This window comes from Sinohyriopsis cumingii, chromosome 1 (assembly GCF_028554795.1).
Source record: "Sinohyriopsis cumingii isolate HCF-2022 chromosome 1, ASM2855479v2, whole genome shotgun sequence".
Taxonomy (NCBI): Eukaryota; Metazoa; Mollusca; class Bivalvia; order Unionida; family Unionidae; genus Sinohyriopsis; species Sinohyriopsis cumingii.
In genome coordinates this window covers 66336267-66348367 of record NC_142961.1, presented here as the reverse complement: position 1 = coordinate 66348367, position 12101 = coordinate 66336267, and the positions used below count along the sequence as shown (strand labels likewise).

The 12101-nt window shown below is 34.8% G+C and overlaps 1 protein-coding gene across 4 annotated transcripts in view; it reads right to left on the bottom strand.

Moving 5' to 3' along the window:
* Positions 1-12101, bottom strand: part of LOC149807038 (nucleoprotein TPR-like) — a 293006-nt gene that overhangs the window by 277047 nt on the left and 3858 nt on the right. For all 4 annotated transcript variants that reach the window (XM_089960984.1, XM_089960994.1, XM_089961010.1 and 1 more), the window contains exon 2: positions 4569-4673. In XM_089960984.1, coding sequence (XP_089817110.1) covers positions 4569-4673 — 105 coding nt within the window. The remainder of the gene's footprint in view (positions 1-4568; positions 4674-12101) is intronic.

Below are 12101 nucleotides of genomic sequence, written 5' to 3'. Positions count from 1 at the left end.
CTGGTAACAGAATGCGCAGAAATTCATGCAAAAATCTGTTATTTCCGCAAGTCACCAAGAGTAATTATATGTAAGTCATTGTGGGTAAAATTGGTAGAATGTTATACCTTAGTTTATTATCCTATTTCAATTATTTTCTTTACAGGAAAAACCTAATGCCATAGATTCCAATCGATGCAGCTCTTTACTAGCATAAATTGTCTTTGAAAAATAAGACTGTTGGTATTTGTGTACTGGCAAAGAGTAAAATGTTTTTTAAATCTTGAAAGTTAACTGTCACAACATCAAAGTTTGTAAGAAGCCAATCTATTCTTTTGATGCAATTACAAGTCCAATCCCATCCAACTCTGACCAGTGGTTGATGACAGCAGCATAGCACCAGAAGAAGAGTGGGCTTAACTATTTGATGGATTCAGGTAGCATTATGGTATACATACAGTATTATTCTACCTTCCTAGTTTGTTAAAATAGACAACTTACAGTTAGGGCTGGAGTTCCCATGGTTATCAAATTACTGGGACATAGTATTGGACTGCTGCTGCTGCTTAAGAAGTGAGGCAGCCAAGAAACCATTTTCATCCTGTTAAAACAATGCCAGAAGCCATCAATGAGATATGCTGACTATCCTTCCAGTGCTACTGTGACTAATTGCTGATTTCTGAAGCAATAACAGTCAAAGAAGACATAATACTGGTTAATACATGTTAATGCAAACTTTAAGTTCATTTAGTTCCAAAAAAAATAATAACCACATGGTTGCCAAGGGATTGGCTTGGTTTGGATTTTGCCACTTTCTATTTATGGATGACAGTATGTCATGTGATCTTAAAAGCAATGCTAAGATGTGTGTGTGTCTGTGTGATTTTGGTTTTTAATATAACTTTAATGATTTTTCAGTCATATCTCGATGATGTCTGCAGTGTGGCAGTTTATAACTGCAGTTTATATTGATGTCTAGCATTGGGGCATCATGCTGCAGACATGTAGCATGATGTTCCACCCAGTCACATTATCCTGACACCAGCTTGACCAGTCCTAACACTATCTATTATTGCTCAGCGCCAAGCAAGACAGCTGTTAGTACCATTTTTATAAGTCTCTGGTATGACTCAGCCAGGGGTTCAAACACGCGACCACCTGCATCTGAGACAGACACTCTTAACTATGAAGCCAACGAAGCAGTCTGCTGAAGTTGAAAGCTTTCACTTGAACAAAACCACTAGAAGTAAACATTTTATGTAGTGCATGTAAACACCATAAATATTTACTTTATAAGGTGGCGCTCACCAGATAATATGTACTTTTGAGAGAGTGACATATGTAAGGTGAAGTAGTTCGCATTTAAAACATGCACAGTGGAGAGAATGTTGGCATATCTCTATCCTACATTAATGTAATGTGGATGATATTTCTTTTGGATACTGTACTTTTGGAAATTTTACATGATTTAAGCACACTGCTAACTAAAATGACTGCTCCCTTGTTTTAAAAAATCAGTCTGAATTAGTCTAAAGTGCACTATACATAGCAGCTATTAAAATAGGGAAAATGAATTTTGCCAGACTAGACAATACCAGCTTCTGAAAGTGCAATGAATGAATTACCAAATATATAAAATGTAAAAAAAGTTATCGGCTCTTTTTTATACAATTGACCTCTTAAGTTCAGGAAGTGAAAATGACCAAGTAGAGCTAGCACTTTTTTGAAAGGTACACATTTGAAGTAAGGCCAAGCTGTATACTCTATAACCCATAGTACACCCATCAATCATACACCAAAATAAAGGGAATTAAAGGTTCTTTGCATTATACCTAAGATATACAAGGTCTTTTTTTAAATAGCCAGTAAAACCAGTGAGGAAAGCCGGGGAAATTCTTTTTCTTTAAAATCCTAACCCTATGCAAAATGCGAAACTGTATAGTGCCACCTTAAAGAAAATATAAAATGTTTGCAATTATTTTTTTTTTATTTTTATATAATTATGTATGATGTTCTGAATAAAATGCTACATTCATATTGATGTTAAGCATGAAAATAAGCTAATTATGATCATTTTTCTCTTGCTTAAATAATTTTCCATGAGGTATGTTTGTGTGAGTAGTGACCTTAATTATGGGGAAATTAGAAGTCTTAGAATATAGGAATAGAGTCAACTTAAATTTAAAACTTGCAATAAGTGACAGAAATATATGGTGAAAATGTTTCTTTTCATTTATTTGCAATGAAATAAAAAAATAAATGAAGAGAAAGTGATATCGCTTCTTCCATATTAAACAATAGGCAAATATTTTACACTTTGACCTTTATGAATCTGATGAGTTACCTCCCTTTTCTAATTGTAAAATTCATTGTTGATCTCTCAGAAATAATTCTGGCTAGTTTCATGTTCCTGTCATTCAGCATAACATTGGCTGCTATGTTTACAAAATGTAATGTGCATTCTTAAAATAGCTCACTTTTATCATGGTGGGGGGGGGAGGCTGGACTTGTTAGAGACTCTGACACTCATAAATACTGTTCTGTGGGGGGAAAGGCAGGAGAATTATTCAAAGGATTGTTTTGATGCTTGCGAATTAAATGTTTCAGCCACATAAACATAATTAAATCATACAAAAATAATACCTATATCTTCTTTATGGTGGCACTCACCAGATAATATGTACTTTTGAGAGAGTGACATATGTAAGGTGAAGTAGTTCGCATTTAAAACATGCACAGTGGAGAGAATGTTGGCATATCTCTATGCTACATTAATGTAATGTGGATGATATTTCTTTTGGATATTGTACTTTTGGAAATTTTACATGATTTAAGCACACTGCTAACTAAAATGACTGCTCCCTTGTGTTAAAAAATCAGTCTGAATTAGTCTAAAGTGCACTATACATAGCAGCTATTAAAATAGGGAAAATGAATTTTGCCAGACTAGACAATACCAGCTTCTGAAAGTGCAATGAATGAATTACCAAATATATAAAATGTAAAAAAAGTTATCGGCTCTTTTTTATACAACTGACCTCTGAAGTTCAGGAAGTGAAAATGACCAAGTAGAGCTAGCACTTTTTTGAAAGGTGCACATTTGAAGTAAGGCCAAGCTGTATACTCTATAACCCAGAGTACACCATCAATCATACACCAAAATAAAGGGAATTAAACGTTCTTTGCTTTATACCTAAGATATACAAGGTCTTTTTTAAATAGCCAGTATAACCAGTGAGGAAAGCGGGAGAAATTCTTTTTCTTTAAAATCCTAACACTATGCAAAATGCGAAACTGTATAGCGCCACCTAAGCAAGCTCTGAACCAAACTTGTTAACTGTGTGTGGATTAAAATGGTGACTGATAGTGATGATAGTGGAATGGAATTACATAGTCCAAGCTCCCTCCCCATTTTTGATACTTTTATATTTATGTTGCATTACAGGTTCAGAGCCAACTGGATATCAAAAAGTTTTATGAAACAGGACACTTGTCAGCAATATTTCTGTTGGTATCACACGACTACTGCATTGACACAAGCTTTCTGCCGGTCGCAGCAAAAGCTACATGTTTCTGGTTGTTATTCTCAAAATAAGTATGTTGAAAATTACAAACATATCTGACTTTTAATTAATATTTTAATTTTTTTAGTACAAACACATCAGAAAGGGGTTTATCGTTGATATCACATGATTACTTCACCTCTGATGCCATGAACATGCAGTTTGTGGGATTTGTTTAATCATGTGACTAGAAATGCAAATGAGAACCAGGTCATATTTCATCCACACTGTAGTTTCATCTCATCTATCAGCAGATCAAAGACATAACAAATATTATAATCACAATATCTAAATGTGTCTTGGCAAGTACTACACCTTCTACCAAAAGTGGTCACAGTGACCTTAATTTCACTTACGTGACATCGGGTTTGGTTTTGTGTTAGCACGAGTTTCTCATGCACATCATAAGAAAAGAGGGTGGCATGGCATTTGGATCAGACACAATTGTTAACTATACGATATTAGATTCGTGAGACTTGCCTGTCATCCAGTTTACAGATGGTTTTCGAATGAAAGAAAATAAATGATATTTCTATTGATTCAATGCAGGTATGGCTCAACATTAGGTTGTTTAAGTTTGCTATGCCCACCAGTAAGTGGCTACCCTATGCTGCCACAGTGCCATGGCTGTGAATTCCAACTTTTGTCAACAGACCCCTAAATGTCAGCTATCTAAAAATGAGGTAGAAAGGGGCAGAAGAAACTAAGGATTACACCAGTCATGGTGTTGATTTGTGATGTTTATTATCAATGCAGATCTTGTAAAGGTCAGAAACACGTTCGGTTCATTGTCTCTCCATTACGTATTGTTTACGACATTATTTTCCCTACTTTAAGCAAATGATAAACCATGCATTGATGAAATTGGCCAATCAGCATTTGTACTGGTCAAATTCAGCATTTTCCCATTCTTGCTGGTACAAAGTACTGACAATTGGGCAACCCTAGTGAATACCAGCCACACCCATATTGCCTTTCAGAAAATATTGATATAGATCTTAGTTTTGTAATAACATTTTGTTTTACCTAGATCCTGGATCTGTTTTTTCAGCTCAGCACTCGATGTTGACTCTGCTTCTAACTTTGCATTACTACTAATAAGTTGCTTCTCTACGTCAAAATATCTCTGCTCTGAAATATACAGAAATATTATTGGTAAACACAGCACAAACAACAAAACATCTGTGTTTCAGCTTTCACATTAGCAGCTCCAGAACTATCCACTAACAATATCACTATCACATATATGTACATATAGGTGAACTTAATTTCTTTTGTCTGTTAGGCATTTTCCATCCTGGAGTTTTAATTTCTCACCAAAAACCACATTAACATATCTGATTGCATGAGAGAATAAATATTTATTTTGGAGACTGATTTAACACACAGAGTAGTGGTAATGAAATACCAGCCATTTATAGTGATGGCTGTGGGAAAATCATTATCATCTAGATGCATTTTCACTGCCACTTCCCTCTCACAAGGCATTCTAGAACTGAAACTTCCACAGAAGTGGCTAAATGTAAGTTTTGATCAAATAGAGAGAAGTGTAATTACTAAAATATGTTTAGGTATAATGTATAATCAAGTAATAACAATAACAACAAAAATACCAACAAAAACAACAACTAGAGACACTTTCAAAGTTTGCCTCTGCAAATCTACATGGTGTATATTACTCAGACACACGCACATACACAAAAGTCCAAACTAAAGAAAAATCAATGATCTTGAACCTTTTCAACCATTCTTTCATGAGGAGAGTATTTATTTACTGCTATTAAATGTCTGTTTTCCCTTGACAGTGTGACAGGGTCAAAGAACATTATCTGGAGGCATCCAAAATAATTTGCAAATGATATAAAGTATTTCTCACATCATGATTTCAAAAAAGGACAAGACAAGAGGGAGGCTGCCAGAGGAAAATGCAAGGTCAAAATTGGCCCTTCTTTTCCATGATTGTCATCACTTGCTCCAGGAAACTGGGCCCTTGCCACAGAATGTCACCATCTGGCACATCTTACAGGATCCTTCCCACTTCTTTGGTCCTCATGGGAAACAAATGGAGGGGCTCTGGGACACTAAGCCTGCACACGGTTTGATGGCTGCTAGTTTTGACACACAAGTTGTCCAAACAAGATTAGTTTTTGACTTTATTAGAATTTAAAGATGGGCACAAAAAAAAATATAGTAATTAATGAAGGTAAAACAATATGTATACTTTTGGGGGCATCACAATAATTGTTAAGCTAGGGAACCCCAAATTGACCCTTACAATAAATAATCATGACATGAAAAGCTTATAGAAAATTTAAATTGGGATGATCATATTGTAAAGCACTGTCATCCAAAACTGACCTACTCAGCAAAATCAATAATTACATACAGAAACTCGCATGCTAAACTACAATTCATATATTCTTTAAACACTGGATTATTGTTCAACTATATGGGGAAACTGCAAAATCTCAACCTGACAGGATTTACAAACTTCAGAAATGAGCCCCACTAATTATTTTTGATGCATCTATCAATTATTCATCAAAAGCATCATTTACACAAATAAATGGTTTACAATGTATGAAAGATTTTTATTTTCACAAGGCAGTTCTTGTATATAAATGTCCACATGGAGCTAAAACAGTGTATCTTCAGGATTTATTCCGACCTTATTCAACGCATTACCAGTTGAGTATAACATCACTTGGAAACCTTCACCTATCAAAATCAAGAACAATACACTTTAAGAAAAGCTCACATACTCTGGTATACATTAGTTCCATGGAACAAGCATCCAATACATGTAAATTATGTAGAAAATATTACAGTATTTGACTCGTTACCTAACACATGCTAATAGATATATGTGACGCTAAAAACTAGCTTGTATGCCCAGAGATGCATGTGCAGGTTGCTAAAAATACTCAGTCTCTATTAGTAGTTTTAGAGTGGGAATTTCCACTGAAAATGAAGTCGATTGAAAGTGATACAAAATTCAAGTATCCTGATGAAAGTTTTGAAGGACTGAAAGTGATGATAATGCAAATGACATCGACTTTAATGATCAGATTCAAGATAAAGGATTAGACATTAGCATAAGTTTTGATATCCAATGTTCCAGATTTATATGAATCTGTGAATGAAATATGACTATCTTGTATGGTCTAAACATATGGGGCTGGTACATGTGGACGATTCAGGACCAATATTTAATTTAGATGAAAATGCAAAGGGATACATTTTTTTATACAAAAATTTCAAGAAGAAATATTCCAGTCATTGGTAGCCAAAATGAACAGATAAGCTAAAAAAAACAATCCACCCTGATCCCAAGTGGTCACCTACTTTGATTGCAGAAATGAAGGCATTTCTTGGAATATGTCATTTATAGTGTAATTCAAATTCCCAAATATAAGATCACTTGGAACATCTTAACTCTTTGGGATTACATGGTATTCTAGTTGTAATAGCAAGAGAATGCTATGAGAATCCGTCAAAATATTTTCATGTCAACAACATGACCAAAAACCCTCCACGGAGACAACCTAGGCATTACAAGTTGTGTCATCTCAAAACTGTCCTTGTAAGGTGACTTGAAAATAATAATCCTCCAAAGGACCAAGCTATCAATGAGGGTATGATAGCATTTAGAGGCAGATTATCTGTTAGACAGTACTTGCCAGCAAAGCCTGCCAAATTTGATATAAAAGTATGGGAGAGGGCAAATCCTGCAAATGGATATTTTTATGAATTTCATATATACTGTGGAAGCAAAGAAGGCTGAGCTACTGAGCAGGGCCTAGGTTCCCAAGTTGTGCCTAGACAAGAAAACTTGTTGGCAAGAACCACAATGTTTACACAGGCAAATATTTTTCAAGTCCAGCCAAATTCAACTCTTTGAAAATTGGTCAAATTTACTGCTGTGGAACATTATATGCCAAAAGAAGTGTTCCCGAAACCATAACAATATCACAGAAACCTTTCCAGGGACCAGTTCAAAACAATGCAGAAGGAATACTAATACGAGCCACAAAGACAAAAAATTTTTTTTCCAGTTTCTTTAAAACAACTCTGGAGAAGAAACTGGTTTTGCTAAGGCAGAGGCATGGTGTACTCCAGCAGATAAAGTACACCTGGTGTGGCTACATTGTACTCCAAGAAGAAAAATGGGCATGACATGGCTGACCAGATCAGAATACAATATGGTACATGCAGAAAAGCAAAGAAATGGTGGAAATACATGTTCTGGTTTTTATTTGACATAGCCCTTTGTAATGCCTTCATGACCATAAAAGGGTCCCCAAACCATCAGATTATCACTGAGACATGAAGATTTAAAAAAGAATGCATCTGATTGACTTCAGAATCAATCTTGGAGAGAAGAATTTATTCATGTTAAGGGGGAATGAGAAAGTGACCAGCCATATCAACTATAGATCGTGATGCAGTGTATCCCCCAGGGGTGTAAAATTGAGGGTACAAAAAACCCTTTGGTGTCAAAACTGGGGGTCAAATAAAAACTGTGGGGGTAAAAATTGTACTGACACATTTTCATACGACTCATACTTTTTCAGCTTGAAATAGGATATTGCAACTTGTACTACTGGTACTCTCTCTCTCTAAACATACAAATACACCAACATGCACAATTAACAAACAAATGCATTGTCCATTCAAAGAATAATTTTATTAGTTCATTTTTCTTTTAAAGTCGTACTGTTAACAGTCTCCTCAACAATATTATAGCCCAACACATTACATATAAGCCAATACAAAAAGCCAAATAATTCTTTTTAAATAAATGGGAGTTAATTTACTGCCTTTCATCAAATGTGTTCTATCATAAGTTTCATTGTACTTCGTCCTAAAACACATTTATCCAAATATCAAGGAGGATACTGATTCATCTTCTTTCTGATAAGTTACACTTGAACTTTAAGATCTTTCTTTTATTGCTGTAAAAGTTAAAAACCAAAAAAATCTGCAATGACCCGCTGACTTTTTAATCCAAATAACGCATTTGTCTCTGCAAGTTTACTGATTTCTATGTTGTGAAATAATGTCTTAGGTTATAATGTGTTCTCCAGATATCTTATGGTGAACGAGGGCCTATTTTTAAAAATTTTAAAATCCTATCACGAAAGGATTATTCACTTTTGCAGTCTTTGCAATCATGCAGTCAGAAGTCACACCGGTAATCATAATGAATATTCCAGTCAAGGGAATAATTTTCTCCATTTTTCATTAAAGTTAGATCCACAGTTACTCTTTTGTGTTCTGCTTCTTTCACTTTCTTCGCTAATGCTTTTTAGTGCATGAAGTTTTAATCTGGCGATCACTTTCTAGTGCAACGAGCCTTGATGTTAAATATCTAGAAGGTAAAACGGTACCAATTGTTCAAGTCCAGGTGGGCAGAACTTAAGGTGTAGGGAACATTGTATTCAGAATTAAAGAACAACACTAGCTGTGATTGGTGCATTATTTAAGAGTTGTACTTTCTGTTTGGCTTAAAAAAAAGTTGAGCCTCTTGGCAACATGTGAGTTTGTGTTAATTTCTATCTAGATCATATTTTGTATTTTTTATGACTTTTTTAAAATATGGCACACATGGCTGAAAATGTGCTTGTTGCGACTAGATAACTCTTACCCCTGTCTAGTTCCAGTAGAGTTATCTCTCTTAAATGCAACTGAGTACCTGGTTATGTCATTGTCAAATTGACAATCTAGCATTGTTCTATATGACAGTGTGTGACATGCATGCTCAAGTAGGACAGAAAGTATATTTATTTCACAAAACATTAGCATTGAGGTATATGGAAAAACAATTGGTACCGTGATACCTAGAAGAGCTTGCTGAGCTCGATGGAAATCATGAGAAGCTTGCGAGATTAGAGGAAGCTACTCCATCATAACATTGCCTGTGCTAGTCTGGTTCATTGTTTTATATGTTCCCTGTGTTGCACTTTGCTATATGAATAGAGGAGCGCAAGGCTAGGAGCAAACAAAGTGGGGAACCAGTCAATGCCTATACACAAAGTATATACGATGCCATCCATCGTCCAATGCATTGGGTATTAAATAAATCATGATCATATTATGAAAATCCTTTGTGTAAAAAAAACGCACGGTAACAAAATGTGTGCATCAATTTTCTCCAGCGTGCATCCCTGATGCACAAATGTGCGTAAAGGGAAACACTGGTGAAGGTAACTGCCACTGGCCAGTCAAATTTAAGAAGCGGGGTAAATGCAAACTTTACTTGCAGAATAGCAGCAGACATGGAGTCTTTATCTGATAAGAAATATATAAAGTTAAATTATATGTGGACAGAGACTGCTTCAGGCAAAATAGTGGACACATTGTTGGGCAAAATAGCGGCAACAAAAATATACATCATAAACACAGATACCTTGAGGTATTTTTTTATTTTGAATATGCAAAAATCAACATCGATTCCTGAGGATTATATGTACACCACTCCCTTGATAATTCGCGAACTGATGCGGGGTCAGGCATGGCTCCCATTTTTTAAACCAGAAAATACCTTAAAAATTGATAATGGAAACTTTGATGTATCACTTGTTTTATCATCGGAAACGATAGACAGGATTTGGAAATTTTAATCAACACTTTGAAATATCAAATTTAAAAATAGGTCATACAATTTTGTTTACATTTTCTTTCCAAACAACATCCTGCAATTAACGATATGTAAGGAAATTTTGATCAATGAAAATGTCACGCCAAGTGGATGCAGTACTTTTAATAAAATAAATACAAATTAAATAATTCTTTTATCAATTGAAATTTGTGTTCTAGTTCTATATTTTAGTTCCTTTTAAGTGTAATCGTCATAAATGTAATGTGTCCTCTTGTAATCAAATGTAAAATGCGTCAATCTACCGTAACAGCCATGTCTGTGAGTATTTCTCTGAGAAAATTAGGCGCAGATCGTGTTTTGATAACTGACTTCCTGAAGTATTTGTTAGATTGTTTAACTGAATTAAAAGCTGGCCTCCTTTGTAATACCACGTTAATTATGTCTTTTGAATTAAATAGAGGTGGAATAAAAGAAAAGTTAAAAGGCACGAAAATCCTACAAACTTAAAATCTAGCAGCCCTGGTATTATGTCGGGTGAACTCACTTCATTTGATCAGTCCAACACTTATAAATGTTATTGTGTATGTAACATAAACTGCCTTAAATTAACCAACTCTTTCATAACTGTGATCAAAGATAACAAGGCAACCAAGCAAAATGAATACTTCGTAAAATAAAGAGCTTGATTTCACAGATACAGACCATCGTGGGCAAGCAAGTTTCAGAGAATTCTTGAACTGGCACTTAAGAGATATCCTCAAGGATGATAAGAAGTTTTCATTATTACTTCCAATAAAATCAAGCCATTAATATTGTACTAATTGAACAATACAAAAATTGAGTTTCAATGAAGATGATTGTCTCACAAAACAAATATTGCTTGTTTTTGAAGAAGAAAAAAAGAATCTTGTTTTGTGGTGTATCAACAGTTAGTCTAGTTCCCTGCTCTTCTGTGGACTCCCAGTTTGGCAGGATAATATTAAACACCAATATGGGAACCAGACTCATCAAGAAAACAAAAAGCAGTGATGTATTACACAGATTTTTTTTCACGTGATGGTTGTTGAAACCAGTTGGAATGATCTTGGACATTTTGAAAACAAATGTTAGTTAAATAGATTAATGAACAACTTCATTAGAAAAAGTGCGTTATTAAAATTTATTATTGACGTGATTGTAAAATGAGGATTCAGTCAATAAACAGCCCAGTTTCCTAATGCCATCCCTCCAATGGTTTTCTTAATGTCAAAACTAATTTTTTTCTTCAATTTTTGCAGGTCCCTCTGTAACTCACGCCTCATTTATAGTGCGGTTTATGTTTGTGGACCCCAATGTGCGTGAGTTATTGAGGGAGAGGTGTACTTGTTGGTGGAAATGAGTAGCACAAAAGTTTTGTAAGTGTTTAAAATTGTATACATAATTTGCATGGGATAAGACATATAGAAAATGTAGACAGCAAGTGTACTAACTTAAGAAGCTCTCACTCAGGCAGCCATTATTATGCTCTGGGGTTCAGCCTACAAACAGCTGTTAGAAGGCAGGCTGCTTATCAGGTTTAGTACACAGGGCAGTTAAGTACTTGCAGAACTTAAAGAGTTAAGAGATATCATGAGCATGTAAATGTTACTAGTAGATTTAGTATTTATAATACTAAAGACTTAATAAAATAAATATTAATTTGAATAATGCAGATTGTTTTACTTTATACTAAGAGGTCTCAAGAGAAAATAAATGAATCACCTTCTATAAATAAAGCATTATTATTATTATTCCTCATGGAACAGAAGTCAGGAAAACAAAGGTTAAATTCTGAGTGGCCTTATGGTGATCTTTATAGATAGGAATGGATCTCTCCCAGTGAACTGGAGGTTAACAGAAGCATTCATGGAAAACCACATGCTGACATGACCATCCATTCAGGAGGAGAAGCAATAACATGATCTCCAAAATGGCCACTG